The sequence below is a fragment of the Pipistrellus hanaki genome (genome assembly GCF_964339955.1).
Source record: "Pipistrellus hanaki genome assembly, chromosome: 11".
Lineage (NCBI taxonomy): Eukaryota > Metazoa > Chordata > Mammalia > Chiroptera > Vespertilionidae > Pipistrellus > Pipistrellus hanaki.
This window is the reverse complement of record NC_140513.1, coordinates 33,810,591-33,835,553: the sequence shown is the minus strand read 5'-3', so window position 1 is coordinate 33,835,553 and position 24,963 is coordinate 33,810,591. Positions and strand designations below refer to the sequence as shown.

At 39.9% G+C, this 24,963-nt stretch overlaps 1 protein-coding gene and 1 long non-coding RNA gene across 2 annotated transcripts in view; both read right to left on the bottom strand.

The window, feature by feature from the left end:
- Positions 1-24,963, bottom strand: part of LOC311630442 — a 930,538-nt gene that overhangs the window by 474,411 nt on the left and 431,164 nt on the right. The window lies entirely within an intron of this gene.
- LOC311630436 (guanine nucleotide-binding protein G(q) subunit alpha) overlaps positions 1-24,963 on the bottom strand; it is a 263,324-nt gene that overhangs the window by 160,192 nt on the left and 78,169 nt on the right. Inside the window, exon 2 of the mRNA XM_084899433.1 lies at positions 907-1,091. Within this exon, the coding sequence (XP_084755559.1) occupies positions 907-1,091 (185 nt within the window). The remainder of the gene's footprint in view (positions 1-906; positions 1,092-24,963) is intronic.

Genomic DNA, 24,963 nt, shown 5'->3' with positions numbered 1-24,963 from the left:
GCACTGATCCACAGAATGAAAGAAAACAGACTGTAAAGCATTTCTATAAGTTCCAAATAGACTTCCCTTCCCCTCGGGCTAGGGCCTCTGCACAGATGTCCTCCCTGGTGTAATCGCAGGGGCTGAGAGCTTTCCGAGGGGCAATGGCAGTGTCACTCACACCTGGAGCCACCAGCAGAGGCACCCACCTTGTTTGGAATCACGTCTCTATAATATCTGGAGGGTAAGCAATGACAGCATTTGTTTTCACCCAAATATAAACTTACTTTTCAATTTCAATTAAGAGCTAATGCTGGATATTGGAAAAGTTTGTTTTTTAAAAAGCTGCAAATTTCTATTTCTTTTTCCTAACCCTTTGTCAAGTGATTTTAGAGGTTTCCATGACTTGAACACTACTGCAGAGGAACATGTCTGAAAGGTTACCAGAAGTGATAGACGGACCTATTTTGAAATAAAATTAAGCCTGTGGTATTACTGAAAGGAAGTCACAAAGTCCAAAATTAAACCAGACAGAATGGTCTTAAGCTACTTTCATTCTTTTTTCATAGAAGCATAAAGAATGGGAGGTTGAAGCAAGATGCCTCTTCTCTGAATTCTCTCACTGTGGTCAGTTTGTCTTGAACTTCCAAATTGTCTTCTCCATGGAATGTGTGCCCTTACATTTTAAACCTCCACATATTTAGCGTCGAACATCCAAGTATGCCTTTCACTGATATCGCTAAGAACACAACTCTAATTTTTTATAGACGTGACTTTAAAGATTTAAGGAAAAAAATATTTAAAAACAACTATTGTACTATTAAAAGCCCCAATTAGATGAGACAAAAAAAGGTACATTTCAAAAACCCATTGGGCATCCCAGAGGCAGATGTCTTAGCCAGGGGTTCCCACAGGCAGCACGCCTACCTTATTGTGCTCGTACTTGTAGGGGATCTTGAGCGTGTCCATGGCTCTGATCATGGCCTGCATGGCCGTGAAGATGTTCTGATACACCAGCTTGGTGAAGCCCCTTTTGTCTTCATCAGAGTATCCTGACCCGTGGATGATTCTCATCTGCTTGATGAACGTGCTCTTGCCACTCTCTCCAGTCCCTGGAAGACAGACAACAGAAGCTCATCAGACCATGACACCTCCCCACGGTCTCCCAGAGACACTAAGCCAGAAATGCCAGCTGGGACCTGACATTCCCCAACCGCCTGCTCAGAGGAACATCGCAGGAGAGCAGAGCTGCATCACGGGGTGGACATGCCACCCGTGGTGAACACGTAGCCACATCCGAGAATGCGGGTTCATTTCAGAGGCAGAGGAGCTTAGGAAACAACAACTGTCACCCCCTTGGAGGCCACTCAGCATGAATTTTGATAGTGATTTATAACCATGTATCTTCTAAGAAACACAATGAATACAGCATCCTTTGAACAGAATAAACACTTGATAGAGCTCTTCCCTAGGGAATAGCTGAACGGCTTCCAGGAGGATGTTTGCCTGGGCCAGGATTTGGGCTTGGGAATGACAATGCTCTTACACAAAGGCTGCTCAGAGGGTGACAAGAGAAAAATGCCTAACCTTTTCTCGACACTTTCTCTTTTTTGAGAATGGGGTATACAGAGAGCACAATAAACAAATAGGAAAGAAGATTTTTCTGGGGAGCAAATATACTGATTTGGAGAGTGGGGGGTGGGAGGAGTACTGAGTATAACCCCAACCATGAATATTGGGAGGAGGGGAGTATCTAACAAATAGCACCTCTAATGGAAATAAAGCTGTGAAATTGTTTCTCATTATCAACAAGTTACTAAAAAACAAAACAAAACAAAAAACTGGTACATACCTTTGTTTTCCCAAGCAATACAAAGGATGTAGGGGAGAAAAACTAGATTGCTTCTTTGTGTATCATCCCCATCGCAGAGGCTTGCTCTGAGAGCCCAACTAAAGACATAACCATGAAATCAGAATCTCTGCCGTTTTTCCCCAATACAATAACAAGAAATCTTCATGTGTGAGGTTAATGGTATGAGAGGAAAAGGAAAGAGAATCAAGCAACAGGGCCTCCCTCCTGCCTATCCAAGAAGCTTTTGTATATTAATCCTCCAAAAACAAAATAATAAAAACAAGAGAGTAGATGAAGCACAAACTACATTGGCTAGTGTTTCACTTACATCATGCAAGAGCAGTCTACATATGGCAACTCTGGACCTAGTCACTAAGCCCCTGGGCAGCAGACCAATGCAGTCTCCTGCCTGCAGTCTCCTAAGAATGTGAGATCGGTCAATGAATGAGAAGGAATTAAGAGGTTATGAAAAAAAAGAATCCAAAAATCAACTCTGAAGTAAGATACTTTCCTGTTGCCCCAAACACACCCAGAGTCCCTCTCTTCATTTCCTCTTCTTGCTTGGTGCCCCAGGAGGCGGACCAGCAAGGACTTTATAACATCTCTCTTGTCCCCAGTCTTCCACTTGGATTTAGTCCATGGGAGACATGAGGAGGAGACCATGGAACAGGAGAATGAGGATGGCCATTGATTTCCCCCAGCTCCCTCCCTGCCAGAGCACCACAGGTACTAGTATGCTGTGTCCCCTCCAAGAGGCCCCAGCCCCAGATGGTGGCCCTCTGCACGTTCTTGTACCTACATCCTCCCCTTGCCCAGCTCTTGTGGGGCCCTGGTGACTGCACCACCCTCGCTGGTTATCTACACCTGGCCCACACCTTTGTAGAGTCCCAGTATAAAACTCTCTTTAGTCACCCAGCTGGGGCAGCCATATATCTTCTGCTGGGACCTGAGTGGTATTTTCCAAAGGGAAAGATGAAGCAGCTTAATAAGAAGAAAGAGTGGGAAGGCAAGGAAACAGAGGGTACTCTCTTCTTCCTCTGCCCTTTCTCAATAGATCTTATTTATAAAGCATTTGCTTCTAGTGATTCTCTTAACATTCTTCTGTTTGTTTGTTTGTTTGTTTGTTTGTTTGTTTGTGTTGGAGGGTATTTTGTTCATTTTTTTAAATTGATTTCAGAGAGAAGAAGGGAGGAGGAGAGATACAAAGATCAATGATGAGAGAGAATCATCAATCAGCTGCTTCTTGCACCCCCTCTACTGGGGATAGAACCTGCAACCCTAACATGTGCCCCACTAGGAATTGAACCATGACTTCCTGGTTTGTGGGTTGATGTTCAACCACTGAGTCACACCAGCTGGGCACTTAAGGCTCTTCTGAAGGGCAATCACAATGGAGAAATGATAGAGCCCAAACAAGAATCCAGGCTCCTGACTCTCCACCAAAGTACTAATAAATCCAGTACCTGTCCTCCAGAACATGCACGTGTACCCCTCCTTCTATGTCCAATCTCCAGTGTGGACAGGGGAAACAGTGGTCTCCACCTCCTGAATATCCCCTCTCTTGTGAAGGAAAACTAAAAGCAATTTGTGTTCAATCCTTTTTTTTTTTTTTTTTTTTTTTTTGCCAAGCAATCTGAAATACATGGTCATTTTATCTTCTCAAAAATCTGTAAGGTAGATGTGTTTATTATCCTTATCCTATGCAAAGGAGAAGGCCTTGAAGAGGTGAGGCATCATGGCTGAGATGACACAGCTGGTAGCAGTCAGCACGAGGGCTCAAGCCCAGCCTTCAGTTGCCTAGTTTGGGTTTGTCACTACAGTTGACCCTTGAACAATATGGGTTTGAACTGCACAGGCCCACTTATACGGGAGCAGTTCAAAACCCCATTGTTCAAAAGTCAGCTGCATGATTGGGAGTCTGCGTATGTGGAGGGGAAGCTGTAGTTCTTGCGTGGAAGGTCAGCACCCCTAAACACCCAAGTTGTTCAAGGGCCAAATGTTCACAGCTGCTACAAATTCAGGATAATTAACTTCTACTGCCTCTTTGACTATACCTCACTTTTATCCATTTAAACTAATTTTGAATTTCTGAATACTTCTTTATAAATGGGGATCCATTTTGAATCCTGGTCCCATGCTCTAATTCATTGACCATCCTCCCAGGTAAATTTCACCCATGAATTTAATGTTCACACTTAGATTTAATTATATGCAGCAAATTCTAAGTGAAGCCAACACTTCACTTAGGAGAAAATCTGTGTTACCCAAATGTTGTAGGCAGAATGATAAAAGGTCAACTAAAATAGTTGGATTTAATTCAAAAGACAGTATATGAACTAAACCAAGCAAGCAAAAAACTATCAACCAAGCAAAAAACTCAGCTCCTTTGTTCCACAAAGAGTTTTGTCATGGAAACAAATGGCTTTTTCTCAACAAACGTATAACTCAAAGAGTGTGTACTTCTCCTATTTTTATACACTTACACAACAGTCTCAGGGGTTTGAAATGGGCATTTTAACAATCTACTCAGGATTAGTCTGAAGAAAATATTTGGTATAATAAAAAGCTCCAGCTATTCCCAAATTATATAAAATTATGTTATTTTTCTAAGGCCACATGAAAGTATAATGAGAGACTTCACAATTACTTAACTCTGAAGGAAAGAAAGCCAACTTTTCCACCAGTAGACTGCTTCATGAATGCAGTGGTGGCTAATCTCCTTTCACACCCCAGAGCACAAATAACTCTTGACCTATCTAAAGAAATAGAAATGTACTATTTCCAAAGACACTTACAAAATAAAATCTAGCAAGGAGCCTGACATAAAATGTTTGTGTATGTGAGGGGGTGTGTCTCGTTTTTGCTAATTTGAATAAATCTCCCATAAATTAGTAACTTTAACAAGCATAGCAACCCAGACAAGGGTGTGACTCCCACAAAATTCTTGCTTCTCTCCTTCAATAGTCTCTATGTATGTGGCTGAAGATTTTCCCCAGAAAAGTCACTTGTAGCTTTGAGCAAGTACTCTGCCTTTTCTTATCCCAGCTCCTCAAAACACCCAGAAATGAGACTATTTAAGACTCCTTGCTATTTAAAAAGCTACTTCATCCAGTGTGAAAATTAGCTTTGAGGGATACTTTCTTCCCTTCCCAATTCATTGGACCAAGATAAAGCACAGAGAGCAATCTGCAGTTCACTTCACATGCCCTTCCATCAGAACAGACATCAAATGTGAACTTAATGTCCTACTGTGGAGTGCATCCCTTTGTAAGCTGTTAGAATGCAGCCTACTAGTCATACATACGCTCACACACAATCTGATACTTCCATTTTAGGCTCTTCAACACAAGAGGGTTTCCATATACAGCTGGGCCACAAATCCATATTTATTACTCCATGTTCCCCGCTCATACTAAGCATCTCTAAAGTTTACACTGACTATTCTGTCAATTTGCACAATGTGATCTGTAAATAATTCTGTCCTGTGATTAATCTTAAAGGCAGGCCAGTTTTTCTTATTCCACACCTATCTGAATGACAGTTTTAAATTCAGTAATACATTAACTTCTTAATGACAATGAATTATTATTCATTGTTGAAAGCTATTGTGGACTCATTGGTTCCTTCTCTCCCGCTTCAGTTGGCTTCTTGGACTACAAAAGATCTGTGAAACACAATCCATGTAGAATTGCTCAATGCCCCAAACATGTCAGTTACTAGTGTCACTGCTCTGAAGAATGCTGATGTCCTGGAAAATAGTTACTGAACCAGTGCACTGTCAGGACCATCAAGGGCCCTCGTGGTCCATTTTTTTCTTTTTTCTTTTTTTTATTAAGGTATTATATGTGTACATATCTTATCCTGAAAGAAAGGCAGAAAGTACACCTCACCACTGCCCCCTCTTCTAGGCTTCCAAGAAAAAGAAGAAATTCCAAAAGGCAGTTATAAACACTATGGTATTTAAAGTTGTACAATGAATATATTTGTTTTATCCTGCCAGGGCCTCTGATGACTGTATTTGGAGATATTGCCAAACCATCAGAAGTCTACATCTGTAGCCTTTAATTAATAAAGGCTCGAGCCAAATGACCCTGCCCTGCCCTCTGGATTGGCCAGCACCCAGAGAAAGAACGGCGAAGAACAAACCCAAGTCTCATAGAGCTCAATTATAACTCAAGTACTGTACTTTGAAGGCCCATTAGTTTAGGCCGATAGTTTAAGATATGGAATCTCGGCATCACCAAAGCTGAACTTGGGCTTTACTTCTACATAAACTTGGATATAGAACCAGATTTTTCAATAAGAACTTTTCAACCCACAAGCACATCATCAACCCACACCTGAAAAAAATTAGCAGCACTGAGATAAAAATGATTTAATAACACTGAGCCAAAATACAATCCATGTGTTGTCCACGTTCCAGGCTACATACTGTAAAATACATGTATTCTGCCTTCTGCGCATTTTCTTCCACTTAAATTGGAACCCTGACCTGAGTGGCTCTAATACCAAAATCACCATAACTTCCTCTCCTTTAAAGTCTGTCTTCTGAGGGTAAGGGTTGGGGATATTTACCTCTTTACACCCTGCATGCTTCTGGCAGAAAGTAGTCATTTTTTAAAATAGCATAGAAATTAACTGAATTTAATCTCACCAACTGTGAGCGGAAACAGAATAGTTATAGTAACCAGGACTATTAATAACAATTTACCCAGTTAAGTTGTTTTTAAGGGAATGAGAGGCAAGATGCTTGAAAATGCACTTTGTTAAAAATATCTGGAAAATCATCTAGTGCTAGGTGTCTCCAAGTGATAAAACCCTCCTGGGAAAGTACCTGATAATGCTTCCAAGGTTACTCAAAGGTAGGCGAGCTTTTTCTTGAAAAATCCATTGTATCATGGAATATCCATGGCAAATAGCTGTGTGTTAAAAACTAGCATCAGTTGGTTCTACAATCTTCTGAGTTTACTAAGAGCCATTAAAATGTATACTTTAAAATGGTGAGTTTTATGGTATAATAAGTATATCTTAATTTTAAAAAAAAAATTAAAAACTAACATCAGTATAGTGTGGAGAAGAATAGGAAGTTTACATAAATGTTTATGCCAAAACTTTCCCAGGGGATGACTCTGAGCCAATCTGTCCAACCTCCCCCATCTTTTTCTTCTCCAGTGAACTTCACTCTCTTTTGCCTCTGGGTGTGTTTCAGAGAAGATAAGAAGTCCTGAACTCCCTTACTTCACAAGGAGGGGAAAGTGACTTGTTCCAGGATTCTGCAGGTTGACAACTAATTAGGAAGAAGATGGACTATACTCTACTAAGGTTTCCTGTCTGTGCAGAGCTTCTGATCTTCAGTCCTCACAACTTTCTTTTTATAAAACACTTCTCCAAAGCATAGAAGTTGTAAATATTTATTAAATTCAGAAAAAAAACAGAAGAATTTTCAAAATTGCTAAAATTTAAACATTTTAATATATTTCTTTCCCCTCTCCTTTTCTAGGCAAATGGACTTTTTCTGTTCTTGTTCTAAAACTGAATAATGCTGTGTTGTTATTTTTCACTCAACATATTGTGATAATTATTCCAAGATACTAATTATTCTTCAGAAATGGTTAATAATGATTATCTGAAAAACTTGTGATAAACATCCCTGAAGAAAAATCCTGGCCTGAATTTTTACTTTCTTATAAGAACATCATGGAAATGCAATTAGGTGAACAAGTTACAAGAGCTCTGATGCATCATATAGTTTGTCCCACTGACACATGCATCAAGATTCTTCTTAACCCCTCCCTTTTTTTAATTAACACTAGACTTTTTAAATTCCTATAATTTGGGAGACAAAAATAAATCTTTGTTTTAATTTACATCTTTATTTATGAAGCTTGTTTCCTACTTAGTCACTTGTATTTCTTCTATGAACTTGCCTTTTTTTTTTTTTTTTATTCGAGGAACAGTTTCTTTCTTATTGATCTCTTAGAAGAATTTAGTTTCTAAAATAAAATTAATCCTTGGTTACAAATATTTCCCCAAGCCCTATCCCGTTTGGCTCAGTGGACAGAGCGTCAGCCAGTGGACTGAAGGGTCCTGGGTTCAATTCCCATTAAGTGCACATGCCCGGATTGCAGACTCTATCCCCATTAGGGGCATGCAGGAGGCAGCCAGTCAATGATTCTCTCTCATAATTGTTATTTCTATCACTCTCTCCCTCTCATTTCCTCTCTCAAATCAATAAAAATATTTTTTGAAAAATACTTGCCCAACTTGTCATCCTCTTTTCATCTATTGACAAAATTTGGTCATAAATTTAAAATTTGTATTAATTCACCTGTGCTTTCTTTTGTGATTTCTTTAATTGGTTTATGTTTCTAAAAGGCCCAGAGATATATTTTATTCTAGATTTTATGAATTTATGTTTTACATTGAACTAATCTTCTATATTTTTATGTATGGTGTACAGTGATTTTGTTTAATCCCAAAACTTTTTTCCCCAAAATCATTCTATGTTAAAACTATGGAGTGTTTGATCCAAACACGTGGTTTTTCATATCTCCTAATAGTCTCCCAAATGGTGATCAATAAAATATATGGAACCTACCAATTCTCCAAAAGCAGCTTACCGATATTCCTTCTGTTGCCTCTTCCTCAACGTCCCTACCCAGCTAGCAGATCAACCTTTCCTTTACTCATTGCACATTTAGAGAACTCTGCAAAACAGCAGAGAAAATAAGCCAGAATGTTAAAGAATAGAGGCCCAAAGCACGAAATTCATGCAAGAATAGGTCACAACCCACAGGTTGGGAACCACTGCTATAGAGCCTCAGACCATGGGAAAACACAGATATTTACATTACGATTCATTAACAGTAGCAAAATTACAGTTATGAAGTAGCAACGAAAATAATTTTATGGTTGGGGGGTCACCACAACATGAGAAACTATATTAAAGGGTCACGGCATTAGAAAGGTTGAGAACCAATGCCTTAGTGGATAAAGTGTCGGCCTGCGGACTGAAGGGTCCTGGGTTCTATTCCAGTCAAGGGCACAGGCCCAGATTGTGGACTTGATCCCTAGTGTGTGATGTGCAAGAGGCAACTGATCAATGATTCTCTATTATCATTGATGTTTCTATCTCTCTCTTCCTCTTCCTCTCTGTAATCAATAAAAAGTATATATTTTTTAAAATGAAAGGATAATGAACTACAGCGTGACATATAGCTATGATAACTTGGGGAGCCAGGACAAGCCTTTCTAAGAAGGTGCATTTATGCCATACCTGAATATTCAAAAATCTAGCCACAGGAAAATTAGAAGGAAATAGCATTTCAGGCAGTGAACCAGCTGACACAGAGGTCAAAATGGGAATAAACTTGGCTGGCATGTTGGAGGTACAAGAAGGCCAAGTGGCCAAGTTGGATCAGTGGTAGGGAAAGAGGTAGGTGATAGTGTGGGAGCCTTAGCTACAGAGGCTAAGTCATATGGGGTGTAGTATTTCAGGAACCAGTTTACATTTTATTCTAAGAGCACTACACAGCTTTGGAGAATGTCAACGAGGAAATTAAAATGGCTTGGTTTACGCTAAGTAAAGAATGTATTGTAGGGCGGAGCTTGAAGATGGCGACCGAACAGTCGGACTTGTTCTGACTCTGGTCCCAGAACAGATAAAAGTAACATCTGAGTCGCTCAGGGAGGGTTGATTGGCAGCTGAGGGGCAGCAGAGGTTTCAAGGAAGCTAGGCAGCGATCCGCTGGACAGGATTTCCAGCCGGTGGCCAACACTGCCACAGCGGCGGCCGGCGGCGGCTGCGGCGGCGGCAGAAGCAGCGGCGGCGGTGCTGTGAGAAAGGAGTGGCTTCTCTGAGGCCTGGAAAGCCCACTGCGGAGAGGTCCATCCAGTAGCTGAGACGCCCGACTTGGCGCTGGCGCGTGGATTCAAAAAAGTTCTTCGGTCACCCACGGAAAGGTCAGAATTTGCGGGAAAAGCCTGAGAGATCGCGGTCCCGCGGTGCCGGCAGCCACAGTAGCCGGGGAGTTCCGGCCCCGCCTCCATGGAGCGCCCGCAAAGCTGAGCCCTAAGAAGGCTGCAGCGACATCTAGTGCTGGGTTTGGCATAAGCTTCCCCAGAAGCGGGAATTTTTTTTTTTTTTTTTTTTAAAGCCAGGGGACACGGGACAGAGTGTTAAGAATCGCGGCTGTCCCGCCAAGGGCGGAACATCTGGACACCTCGGCGCCTGATCCCCTTCACCCCCTAGCTTCGGAATACTAGGGAAGAACAGCCTAGTTGGGCATATCCGGGGAATTTTGCAGGGAGAAAGTGCCTCCCTGGAAACAAGGGATCGGAGCCAGAAGAGATAGTCTGGGAGCCAGCTGGCACCCTGCCAGCTAGAGCCATAGAGAAAGAAGGCCGGAGCAACCAAAAAGACTGGGAGGTCAAACCGGAAACACTGACACCTAAGAGCTGAATTACAAACTGCCCTTCTTTTTTTTTTTTTTTTTTTTTTCTCTTTTTTTTTTTTTTCCTTTCTTTTCTTTTGTCTTTTAATTAATCAAAAATAAATGGACACAAATATCTAAAATATAGTCTACTAAAAATTAAGGACTACCTTACAAAACTGAGGTGCAGTGGAAAGCTGGGAACTGCAAGACTGTCTGGTCCGAGAATCAGAAGTGCCAAATACATTAACTGAGGAAGTGAGTGACCAGTACTGGTCATTTTTATGCTAATTTTGCTATACTTTATTTTATTTTCATTTTTTACATCTTTTATTTAATTTTCATTTTTCATATCTTTTACTTAAGAAACAATTTTTTTTCTTTTTTCCTTACTTGATTTTACCTTTTCAATTACTACATTTTTCAATCTCTATCACTATTACTACTGCTATTTTGCAATTTTTTTAAAAAAAATTTTTATTTATTTTTTTTTTCTTTCTTTCTTTTCTTTTTTTTCTCTCTCTAGTACCATTTTATTTTTTCTTTATTTTACATTGGGAGTAACCTTCATTCTATTTTAATCTCTACTATAGCATCATTCAACCCTATCTCAACTCAACCTTTACACTATCACTCTCTTACTAAACTTTACCCTTTAGTCTACAGTTTATCCTATCCCTTTCCGGCTTTAGTTTTTCCTCTATTCTCTCTCTATACCCCCTGCTAAAGCTCTCACTATACTTATAGACCTAAGTTCCAACCCCTGATCCAAGTGTATAAATACCAATCTCTGCACTATATTAACTAGTTAAAAAAAAAAAAAAAATCCATTCTCCCCTCTATCCTTTTCGCATTGTATGTGTGAAGGTTGATTATTGTGAATTTTTATGCCTTTTAGTGAAATTGTTATGCTTATTCCTGTATTGTTATTGTTGCTTTGTATTTTTTTTTAAATCCTCTGTTTTTGTTTGTTTATTTTACTTCTGTATATCATAGCCTTACTTAATAATAGTGGATATTGTAGTTTGTATTAATCTCCAAGTATTGTTACTGGCATTGGCTGGGTCCAGAGGTTTTTCTATGGCAATTTTCTCCACATATATATAGTTTGTTTCCCATTTCTCTTTTAGTTTGCTTCTTCTCTCTCTTTCTCTCTCTCTCTCTCCCTCTTCTTTTTTTCCCTGTTTTCCAACTTCATTTTGTCATTACTTTTTTCTTCTTCTTCTTTTTCTATCTCTTTATCCCTCTTTTTTTTTAATTTATTTAATTTTTTTTTTAATTTTAATTTTATTTTTTTTAATTTTTCTTTATTTTATTTTTACCTTTATTCCTTCTCTCCTATCCCCTAAGTTGCCTTTCTCTAGTGGTCACCTTTATTAGAGGTTATTAATATTGTAAATACATTCCTGTTAAGTGCCGCTTGTGTTGTACCTGGTAGTGTTGTATTTTGTACCTCAAAATCAACGCAGGAGAAGGAATACCACATAACCAGACATCCTGAAAAGAGAGGCCATGGGGAGACAAAAACATAGTCCGCACTTGAAAGAAAAGCAGGCATCACCAGAAAAGGAAGTAAACGAGCCAGAGGTAAGCAGCCTGCCAGAGCAAGAATTCAGAGTAATGATGATAGCATGGCTAAAAAGAATGGAAGAGAAATTTGACAAAAGCCAAGAAGAAATGAGAAAGAACCATGAGGAAATGAAGGAGAGCCATGAGGAACTGAAGAAGAACCAAGAAGAAATGAAAAGTGACATCGCTACCATGAAGAACTCAATAGAAAGCATCAAGAGTAGACTAGATGAAGCAGAGGACCGCATCAGTGAGCTAGAAGATAAGATGGAAAAAAATACCCAAGTAGAGCAACTTCTAGAAAAAAAGATTAAAAAGCAGGAGGAGAGCCTACGGGAGCTTTGGGACAAAACAAAACAAAATAATATTCGAATAATAGGGGTTCCAGAAGGAAAGGAAACTGAGGTAGACATGGAAAAAGTATTTCAAGAAATAATGACAGAAAACTTTCCTGAAATAGAAAAGAAAAAACCCACACAAATCCAAGATGCCCGCAGAGTCCCAAGCAAAATGAATCCCAGAAGACAGACTCCAAGGCACATTATAATTAAATTGGCAAACAACAACGACAAAGTAAGAATCTTAAAAGCAGCCAGAGAGAGACAGAAAGTTACATACAAAGGAACCCCCATCAGACTAGCAACTGATTTCTCAACAGAAACTTATCAGGCCAGAAGGGAATGGGATGAAATATACAAAGTCATGCAAAGGAAGGGTCTGAATCCAAGAATACTGTACCCAGCAAGGCTATCAATCAAAATTGAAGGGGAAATCAGGAGCTTCACAGACAAAAAAAGACTGAAGGAATTTATCTCCACCAAACCAGCAATGCAAGAAATGCTAAAGGGTCTACTGTAAAAATAAAGAAATAAGAAGTGAAGAAGGAACACGGGTATAGAATAAAAATGGCGTCAAATGAGTACCTATCAATAATAACCTTAAATGTAAATGGATTAAATGCTCCAATCAAAAGACATAGGGTAACAGATTGGATAAGAAAATAAGACCCATACATCTGTTGTCTACAAGAAACCCACCTCAGAAAAAGAGATGCACACAGACTGAGGGCGAAGGGATGGAAAAAAGTTTTCCAGGCAAATGGAAATGAAAAAAAAGCTGGGGTAGCAATACTTATATCTGACAAATTAGATCTCAGAGTGAAGGACATAACAAGAGATAATGAAGGCCACTTCATAATACTAAAGGGAACAATCCAACAAGAAGAAATAACCCTGGTAAATATATATGCACCCAATACAGGAGCAACCAAATACATTAAAAAACTGCTAGAGGACATTAAGGGAGAGATTAATAGCAATACAATCATAGTAGGAGATTTTAATACCCCACTGTCACCCTTCGACAAATCATCTAAACAAAAAATCAGCAAAGAAATATCAATCCTAAATGACTCACTAGACCAGATGGAATTAATTGACATCTTCAGGACACTCCACCCCAAAGCCACAGAATATACATTCTTCTCAAGTGCACATGGGACATTCTCAAAGATAGACCACATTTTGGGACATAGGCAAAGTCTCTTCAAATTCAAGAAGATAGAAATCATATCAAGTATCTTCTCAGACCATAATGGCATAAAACTGGAAATTAACTACAATAAAAATAATCCAAAGAAATCAAACACATGGAGACTAAACAGCTTGCTATTAAACAAGGACTGGGTTACCAGAGAAATCAAGGAAGAAATTAAAAACATCCTGGAAACAAATGACAATGAAAGCACAACAATCCAAAATCTTTGGGACACAGCAAAAGCAGTTTTGAGAGGGAAGTTCATATCCTTACAAGCCTATTGCAAAAAACTAGAAAAAATAGTAACAGATAATCTAACTCTACAACTCAAAGAGTTAGAAAAGGAGCAACAAGAAAAACCCAGTGTAAGCAGAAGGAAGGAAATAACAAAAATCAGAGCAGAGATGAACGACATAGAGACCAAAAAAACAATACATAAGATCAACAAAACCAAGAGCTGGTTCTTTGAAAGAATAAACAAGATAGATGGACCTCTAGCCAGGCTAACCAAGAAACAAAGAGAGAGGACCCAAATAAACAAAATCAGAAATGAAAGAGGTGAAATAACAACAGACCCCACCGAAATACAACGGATTGTTACAAAATACTACGAACAACTCTATTCCAACAAACTGAACAACCTGGAGGAAATGGACATATTCCTAGAAAAATACAAACTTCCAAAACTCAATCAGGAAGAATCTAAAAATCTCAATAGACCAGTGACTTGGGAAGAAATTGAAACAGTCATCAAAAAGCTTCCAGCAAACAAAAGCCCAGGGCCAGATGGCTTCACAGGAGAGTTTTACCAAACATTCAAGGAAGAACTAAAACCTATCCTCCTCAGACTATTCCAAAAAATTCAAGAGGAAGGAACACTTCCAAACTCCTTCTATGAAGCCAGCATCACCCTAATACCAAAACCCGATAAAGACAACTCAATGAAAGAGAATTACAGGCCAATATCCCTCATGAACATAGATGCCAAAATCCTCAACAAAATTCTAGCAAATCGGCTCCAGCAGAGCATCACAAAGATCATACACCATGACCAAGTAGGATTTATACCAGGAATGCAAGGTTGGTACAATATCCGCAAATCAATAAACGTGATACATCACATAAACAAGTTGAAAGATAAAAATCATATAGTCATATCAATTGATGCAGAAAAAGCATTTGATAAAATCCAACACCCTTTCCTGATAAAAACTCTTAACAAGGTGGGAGTACAAGGATCATACCTCAACGTAATAAAAGCTATATATGATAAACCCACAGCAAACATCATACTCAATGGGCAAAAACTAAAACCATTCCCTCTAAGAACAGGAACAAGACAGGGATGCCCACTATCGCCACTCCTCTTTGACATAGTACTGGAAGTACTAGCCATTGCAATTAGACAAGAGGAGGAAATAAAAGGCATCCAAATTGGAAAAGAAGAAGTAAAGTTATCCTTATTTGCAGACGACATGATATTGTATATAAAAAACCCAAAAGACTCCATTAAAAAACTAATTGGCTTAATAAATGAATTTGGCAATGTAGCAGGATACAAAATTAACACCAAGAAATCTATGGCATTTCTATACACCAACAGTGAGTTTATAGAAACAGAGACTAAAAAAGCAATTCCATTTACGATCGCACCAAAAAAATTAAGATACCTAGGAATAAACTTAACTAAGGAAGTAAAGGACCTATTTGCGGAAAACTACACGACACTGAAAAAAGAAATAGAGGAAGATGTAAACAGATGGAAGAACATACCATGTTCATGGATTGGTAGAATCAACATCATCAAAATGTCCATACTTCCTAAAGCAATCTATAAGTTCAATGCACTCCCCATTAAAATACCAACGGCATATTTCACTGACCTAGAAAGAACTCTCCAAAAGTTCATTTGGAACAATAAAAGACCCCGAATAGCCACAGCAATCCTGAGAAAGAAGAGTAAAGTAGGAGGTATCTCAATACCAGACTTCAAACTGTATTACAAAGCCACTGTTCTCAAAACAGCCTGGTACTGGCACAAGAACAGACATATAGATCAATGGAATCAAATCGAGAACCCAGATATCAACCCAAATCACTATGCTCAATTAATATTTGACAAAGGAGGCACTAATATACAATGGAGTCAAGACAGTCTCTTCAATAAATGGTGTTGGGAAAATTGGACAGATACATGCAAAAGAATGAAACTAGATCACCAACTTACACCATACACAAAAATAAACTCAAAATGGATACAGGACTTAAACATCAGACGGGAAACCATAAAAATACTTGAAGCATCCACAGGCAACAAAATCTCAGACGTATGCCAAAAAAACTTCTTCACTGATACTACCCCTAGTGCAATGGAAGCTAAAGAGAAAATAAACAAATGGGACTACATCAAAATAAAAAGCTTTTTTACAGCAAAAGAAACCATCAACAAAACAACAAGAAAGCCCACTGTGTGGGAGAACATATTTGCAAATGTTACCACTGATAAAGGTTTAATCTCCAACATCTACAAACAGCTTATACAACTAAATAAAAGGAAGATGAATGATCCAATTAAAAAATGGGCAATGGACCTAAATAGAATATTTTCAAAAGAAGACAGAAGGAAGGCCAAAAAGCACATGAAAACATGCTCAAAGTCACTAATTATCCGAGAGATGCAAATCAAAACAACAATGCGGTACCATCTCACACCTGTCAGAATGGCCAACATCAACAAATCAACAAACGACAAGTGTTGGCGAGGTTGCGGAGAAAAAGGAACCCTCGCGCACTGCTGGTGGGAATGTAGACTGGTGCAACCACTGTGGAGAACAGTGTGGAGTTTCCTCAAAAAACTGAAAATGGAACTCCCATTTGACCCAGTAATCCCACTTCTAGGAATATATCCCAAGAAACTTGAAACACCAATCAGAAAGGATATATGCACCCCTATGTTCATAGCAGCACAATCTACAATAGCCAGAATTTGGAAACAGCCTAAGTGTCCGTCAGCAGATGATTGGATCCAAAAACTATGGTACATCTACACAATGGAATACTATGCTGCCATAAAAAAGAAGGATTTCTCATCATTTGCAGCATCCTGGATGGAATTGGAGAACATCATGCTGAGTGAAATAAGCCAATCAATGAAAGAGAAACACCACATGACCTCACTCATTTGTGGATAATAAAGAACATTATAAACTGGTGAACCATAAGATAGATATAGAGACAGTATATGAACAAGTAGACTGTCAAGTTACAGTGGGGACGGGAGGAAGATCTGGGGGAGATAATAGATCAACCGAAGGACTTGTATACATGCATATAAGTGCAACCAATGGACATAAAACTCTGGGGAGGGAGGGGATGTGTGGGAGGGAGGGAGGGGGTAAAAAAAAATCAATAAAATACATTAAAAAAAAAAATAAAAAAAAAAAAAAAAGAATGTATTGTAAGGACAAGCTAATAGGGTAGTTCAGCAATTCAAACAAAAGATAATAGTAGTTTGGACCAAAATGACAGGAGACATGATGGAGAAGAGCGGAAGGATTCAGGATCTATCTGGAGATGAATGGGAAGTGGGTGGTAGGGGAGGAGATGATATAGAGATAACGCCTAGATTTTTGGCTTGAGTAGCTAGATTGATGGAGGCCCTAGATTCTTAGAGAAGTTCATTCAGTGTGCAATGCTTAGTCATTCCAACCAGAAGCACTTTTTGTACATCTACAAGGTCTCCTGAGAATTGATGTGGAGGATAAACATCCACATGAAATAGAAGATATAACTTGTGTCCTACATTCTCTAGGCCTCCAACAAAAGCAAGGACATGGCCATGAATGAAGTCCTTATGCTAATTGATGAGTCAGTGCAGACTGCAAAACCAGAGCTCTAATTTCATTTCCTATTAAATAGAGCTCCTTATATAAAAGATATGAGCCATTTTAGCCTCTCAGTTAGACACACACACACACACACACACACACACACACACCCCTAATTATTTATATTTATAAACGGCAACATTTCTACATGCACCCTTCCTTAGAGAAAACTGGGACTTGATATAATATTATCTGGAATGCATAACAATGTCATAATAACATCTTAAGAAGAACTCTTCAGAATAAAAATCCACCCACAGATTTTTTTTTTAACAATGATTATTTCACATAATAAAAAGCATGAATGTAAGCATTCCCGATTTTTCAGTTACCCGTCATCATAAACCACTATTTTACAAATGCATGGGGTGGGGCATGAGGGGGTGCACTTTGGAAAGCCCTCTGAAGGCCTCAGTAAACCAGTAAATACTCCCCATGGATGGAATGGCTCATGGGGCCCTCCCTCTGGGAAAGCAACCAATTAAATTTACGGTGCAGGAAAAGGCCCAGGATGGATCTGAAATGCCATTTTCAACCTCATTTCATGTTCATTAGGAGATGATCTACAGGCAGGTGTGTGGTGTGGAGAGGGACAGCAGATGTGAGGGGACTCTCTGAAGCCAGCCACACCAAGGACAGAGATCCGCACATGGTCACTTGGCTGAAGATAAGGGATTTTATTAGTATTTTCCTTCTTTGAATGTTGCACAGCATTAAAAACCATTCCCTGTATCTCTCACGAAGCAGGGGCCTAAGGGGGGGGGGGGGGGGTAAGGGGGGGATAATGCTTTTTTCCTATTATTTACTCTGTACTCAAACACTACTTCAAATGAGTTGAGTGAAAGCTATAGTGGCCTTCTTTCAAGGTTAACACGTTAAGCACCCAACCCGTTTTGTCTTCTGGACGGAAAGTATAATGTTAATATGTCAAGATCTTTATTTTATTTTATTTTTTGCTTTTACTCATGTGGCTTCTTTATTTTATTTTATTTTATTTTATTCTTTGCCTTTACTCATGTGGCTCCTCTAATATTAATTATCTTTTGAGGTAGAGGAATTAGGTGCTGGAGGAAAGGAGCAAATGCTGCTCCAATTAAGAGAAGCTGTGATCTAGGCTGTCTCACCAAGTACACGGGCATTCGAACTGCAGAACACTATGCGGTGTTCTGCAGTTCGAATGCCCGTGTACTTGGTGAGAGTCAATATCACCCCAATATTTCAAACAGTGACATGAGGAATACCAAGGAGGCCATGTACATGGTTCCATGTCTGCCTCGTAAGCATGAAATTATGACAGGATCTTGAGGAGGGACAATGTCATGGAAAACAAGAGTTAGTGAATCCGCTGGGTGGAGTGGTTATCGAGCTAGGAGAGATTTTTAGACGTTCACTGTTCCTGTAGCATCTGAGAGTTCATTAAGATGAAAACTCAACTTAGAGAAACGTTTCCCTTTTCGGAAAGGAAGAGAAAGAGCACAACTGAAAACACAAACACACACAAGCAAGCCAAACCTATGCATTGTTCACATTTTTTAAATCCTCTCTTGGGAGGAAATGTTGATGTTGAACATAAAACATAGTACCTGCTGAGGGTCTCATTATTAGCATGAATACCACCCAGCAAGGATCCTAAAACTAATCATTTCCAAAAGGCTAATTTGGGAGCATTCAACAGCCACACCACAGAGAGATGCATTAGGAAACCATTTGGGCTCTCACTTCCTCTAGAAGCATAAAAAAAATAATTTTTAATTCAGCTTTTTTAAAAAGCTGGAACATTTACTAGTAGAGGGAGAAAGAAGCCCCTTTGTATTCAATGCTCAGGGAACTCTGAGGAGAGGACTATGAAATGCCCTTGCTCTTTTAGATTTGACCTCGTTAGTCCAAAGCAACCAATGATGCACATTGGGCATTCACATGTGCTGTCCAAAGACAGGAGCAACACCGGGCACCCACCAATTGATGTCAAGACAATTCCTTAGTCCATTAAAGAGTTGCCCCCTTATTTGTTTCATTAATTTAAATTTTGCACCCTAATTTATTTTGCCTGATGGCCATATTTCCCTAGCATTTAAACCAGTAATAATAGGCATGCAACAGAGTGGTAATGGAGCAGACTGCCCCTTCCACTTTGCCCACTAGTTTTTTTAGAAAAAGCAATGAATATCCTGAGTATCAAACAAAAAGGCCTTTTTCCTTACTCTTAAGTACTTTGTTTATGGAAAATCCGCCTTCTTCCTGAAGAAGACAACACACTCTTTGCTCAGAAGTATTATATAAGGAATGATTCTACTAGATGGTCAGCCTTTAGCAAAACATGTACTTTTGGGTTTTCTTATTAATTCTGCAGTGATCCATCTTTATGAGTATCATGATGCATTTGCAAAATGGTTGGCTGGAAGAGGTTAAAACCAACTGGAGTGCTGGATTAAAACCGTAACCCTCACTTCATTAGACCTTGTTCTAATCAAAGGAAGAAAAAAATAGCAGTACATTCTCAATAGGTTTCCTGGGAAACTCACCCAAAAATAGGAAGTATTATCAATCCCCAGTAAATATTTAACAATAGTCCTTGATCTCAGGACCTTGAACACAGTAGGGTTCAAAGAAATGAAATTAATCAGGAAATATCACACACACAAAATTTATGCATATAACTGTGAGGGTTCGGAGCTAGACACCCCAAGATGGGGATTGTTTTGAGGTAAAGGGCAAGTTTAACTGTGGGTTCAGGAGAAACGAGTCTCTTTGCTGCCATTAAAATGTTCAACCTTGAACAGTCACATAAATATGGGCCATAACTCCCTTTATGTGCAATAATAGTCAAACTAGAAAAACTCAAAAGTGCCTTCTATTTCTATAATGATGTAAATCTTTAATATCTACATTTATACAAGGCCACCCTTAATTAAAGCTTGGTTTTCACCACAATGCAAGTGGGGGCAGGAGGGAGCAGAATCAAGTACCTTTACCATGAAAGTGACTAAAGTATTATTTTAAGTTTGTCCCACATCATCTTAGGCAACTATCAAAGTAATGCTTTAAAAATTATTTTAATAGCAAGAGAATATATTCATAAAATATTAGAAGAGAAAGTAAGCAGCATGAACAAATGATACCAGTTCAAAATCTATTGATACATACAGAACAGACATGTAATATTAACAGTACAATATTTTTGGTGGCAATACCAGTGATTTTTCTCTTATCCTTCTCTATATTTCTTAATTTGGTACACTTGAATGCATTTTTAAATCAGAAGTTATAATAAATAGCATTTCAAAATTATTCTAATAGGGCTTACAAAGCTTCAGTTGAACAAAGTAATCTGGCTGCCTTCAACTTCTTCCTAAATTCATTCAGAAGCCAAGCATATTACCAATAGAGGCTATCTTAAAAAACTTCGTCAAGACACAGGTTGTCACTATTTTTCCAAGGCCCCTAGACATCTAAGCTGCCTCACCCCATCTACCCTCATTAGATCAGACACCAAACCATGCCTCTTTCCTCTCCCATTGAACTTAACCATTGTGCAACCCATTCTCTGAGGCCCCTTTTGGTTCAGCCCATGGGGAAGATGTTTGAGGGTAATGGAGCTTCATGGACCCCTAATATTAACCCTTGGCCACTGCCATCTCTTCTGTTGATAGCTCCAACCTCTACTGGTCTGCTATAATGATACTGACTTAGCTTATCCAGAGTGGGATTAATCGTTCAAAGTGCAGTCACATAGTCAAGGAATATAATAGGGCATACTACCTCTTTAAATCAGCTATGATTCCACAATTATTTGTTGATGACTGCAATGACAAAAACACCTAAATAATTCAGGTATTCAACATCTAAATGCCTCATTCTGCAACCAATTCCTGGGAGGACCTAAATTAAAAGATGGCATGGGGCCCAGCTGGCATGGCTCAGTGGTTGAGCATCAACCTAGTAACCAGGAGATCATGGTTTGATTCTCGGTCAGGGCATATGCCTGGGTTGCGGGCTTAATTCCCAGTATGATGAGTGCAGGAGGCAGCCAATCGATGATTCTCTCTTATCATTAATGTTTCTATCTCTCTCTTCCTCTTCTTTCCTTTCAGAAGTCAATTTAAAAATAAAAAGATGGCATGGGAAATGAGAGAGCACCACTCAGGTGGGGAGGGATGTTTTGCCCAGCAGAACACTGAGGGCTATGGCCCACCTCTGCCCAGAATGAAGCCGAGCAGCAGCTGGGGAAGCAGGAGGTCTGTCTGTCGGCTCACAGTTCCTTCTGAGTCTGCTTTCACAGTGGGACTTCCTTATTTGTTTGGTGTATTGTAAATTCCCAGAATGTCGGGCACACCCATGCTCACATGGAAGTACAAAAACACGCTGCAAAGCCAAATCCGAACGGTTCCCTGGCTATTAGTTGGAGGCCATCCATCAGATAAGGTTCGGTTTTCTTTTACATGTTTAATATGGCACCCTCACAAAAGAGATAAGAGTGCTTTAATGAAAATCTTCTTGCCAGCTTTAAAAGTGAGCACTCGAACCAGATAGGAAGTGGCTGTAAAGCTGCTTTGCACAGAAAGTATGAAAATAAGTAGTAAACAGAAACCAGATTTTCTTAAATTCTACACTGCTTTGTTACCGCTCAAGTGAATGTGCTGCCTTAGGTCATGTTTGTCTGGGTTATGATCACACGCAAAACCTCGGCCAGAATTGCATTGCTCACCAATATTTTATTTGTGTGGCTTTTCAAGAAAATGCAAAATGATCTTTATGTTTATTAGGAAGACAGAAAAAGCTTTCCTACTTTGGAAAATGCTTAATTACCTAGGTGAGAAGTAAGCTGCATACTCAGAAATAAAAAACAGATCCTCTCAGGGGGTGTGGGGGGAGATGGTTGTCCTAATTATACATGAATGATCTAATTAAACTGTCATTCACAATTCATTAAAGCTATTAATAAATTGTAAGTGGGGGGGGAGGATATGATAGTTACATTTACAGGACCGTTAAAACCTATTAAACATAAAGACAGCCAAGCACTGGTGGTGAACTTTGAGTACCTGATCTCTAGACCTCACTTAGGTAAGGATCCTTCAACACCTCTTCTGAAGGCTCCAGGCCCCCGTCCACTCATTTACAAATGAGGAAACTGAGGTCTGCTCAAGTTCAGTGACTTGCCCAAGTTTACATCCTCTCATTTTCCCAGCATGTATACATGGTTGCCACACTTCCTGAATTGCATGTGCTTCTTGGTTCCAGACAGAACATGGGAGTGTGCCTTGCTGCTACCAGTGCAGAGGAGGGTGAGGAATCCTGAAGTGATGCTCAGAACAGATATTAGAAGGAAAGTGAACCGATGCAGGGGAGAGAGCACCAAACACTGAGGTGGTAAAATCTCCAGAAAAACAGCCACGGAGCTCGCTGACAGCACGTGAAAAGAGAAGCATCGGGAACCAAGCAAACAGAAAATGTCTATTACCCTTGATATGGCTAGAAAAACAGAGTTCCTAGGAGTTTCAAGGTGATTAAGATGTCCTTATTACTAACTTATCTATTACCAGAAGAAAATTTTCACTTAAAACAAGATAGTAACATAACCACCAACCAGCCAGGAGAACTATCACTATGTCAGTAAAGGGTTTAGAATAAGCAGAACAAATCTCTTATCTAGGTGTAGGAATCATGTGTTTTCTGCTTCTTAAGTTTCCACATTTTAAGGGAACCCCAAAATTACCTGGGTAACGGAAACCCCATCAAAGCAGCCCATGCTGCAGTGAGGGCCTGACCCCCAGCCCTCGCATACAAACCCTGGGCATACGAACCCATGCACTCCACCACTAGACTCCTGAAAAGCTAGTCTCTTAAAATGACCCAGAATCAAATGGGGGAAAACAGAGCACGCTCTGCATTGGTGTCCATGGGATGCATTTCACACATTAGCACCATAGTTAAGATAACTTTTCAAGTTCTTTAGGAAGAGGAAGAAAATAAAGATAAAAATTTTGAACAACAAATACATAACTATCAACAAGTAAATCTAAAAACCAAGGGAATTAAAAAAAAATCTGATGAACAATATTAACTGGTGAATATAATAGAATCAGAGATATGGAACGGGTGTGGACTGTCGATTTTCGGGGGCAAGGAAGGTAGGGGGTGCAGGAAGAGACTGAACAGAAACTGTGCACCTATGGATGAGGACAATGGGGGGTGGGGAAAGGGCAGAGGGTGGGGTACGAACCTGGTGGAGGGGTGCGATGAAGGGGGGGGGAGGGGAAGAGGAACCTTTGTAATAATATGAACAATAAAGATTTGTTGAAAAAAGAAAGAAAAATTAAGTTAAAAAATAAATAAGTAAAGTTCCTTGCTAAAGAAATTGCTGGCCCCACACTTGGAGCACAGTGATTGAAGCCCCGGCTCTCAGGACAGACAGATTCAGGCACTGGGACCAGCTGTGTGGCTTGGAGCAAGTTGCCTAATCTCTGCTGTCACTTTCACCATTTGCAAAATGGAGATAAGCATGCCTAGCTCACAGGGTGTTTTTGCAGATAAGGCACATGTAAAGCCCTTAGCAGACTGCTTGTCGCAAAGTGAAATTCTGTGACTATGTTATGATAAATAAACCCCAAAGCTGTTCACTAAGTAGCCCCATCTCCCATCTCTGCCCACAGGCTGGCCATACTTCGGGCTGTGCCCATCTCCACGCTCCCCCAACAAGCAACGCTCTTGCAGGCTTCCAGGCTTTTTACTCCTAGCCCCTTTTCCCTCATGCCCTACTCTGCCTGGCCAAGTCTCCCTCATTCTTGTCCTTTAAGTTGGCCAACTCCCCTGAGGCCAGTTGGCCGTTCCATCTATGTCTATTATGTGATTACATTTGGATTATGGTTACTTATGTAGCAAGGAAGAAATTTATTTACTGGAATGGAGAGGATGGAGGGGAGGGGAGACAAGGCCAGCCTGTACAGGCTACTTCCATGAGGCGGTGGGCTTAGTACCAGGACCCACTTCACAGAAACACAAACTTTGGGAAGGGTCTCAATGTGAAAGGAAGGGAGGAAAAGATGCAAAGAGCATGAGATGCGCCTCTGCCCTGTGCTCAAAATGTCCCCATATCTTGTGTTACTAAACCTCACAAAGAGCCAAACATGGTTGAGTATGTGTGTGTGCATGTGCATGTGTGTGTGTGCATGTGTGTGTGCCCACAGAGAGAAGCAAGATCAGGTGTGTGCCATGAGGATGTTCTGGAAGGGTTCTGAAATGCCTAAAGCACTAGCCTCACATTCAGACTAAGTTTTACCCAAATGGCAGAATGGCAGAAGTTTCCATGTACTACATGACTTGTTAATGTTTATGTGTCCACTCATTTCCGGGTTACACTACTCCCTTGTGAAGTTCTCATGCTGGGGAAATCGTACATGACCAGGCATTTAAATCACCTGGGAATAGTATTAAAATGCACATTCAGATTCCACAGTGCTGGGGTGGAGCCTGAGATTCTGCTTGTCTAGCCAGGTGGCAAGTGATGCTATGAGATCATGTGAGCAGTGTGCAGAGTAAGAGCCACACTGCCTGAGTTCACAGCCTGTCTCTGCCACTTCATGGCTATGTGACCTGGAGCAAGATACTTCACCTCTCTGGGCCTTCTTCCTCCTTCACCCCCCATCCACACATAAAAGTACCTACTCCTAGGATAGTTACTGAGGATCAATGAGTGAATATGTGGGAA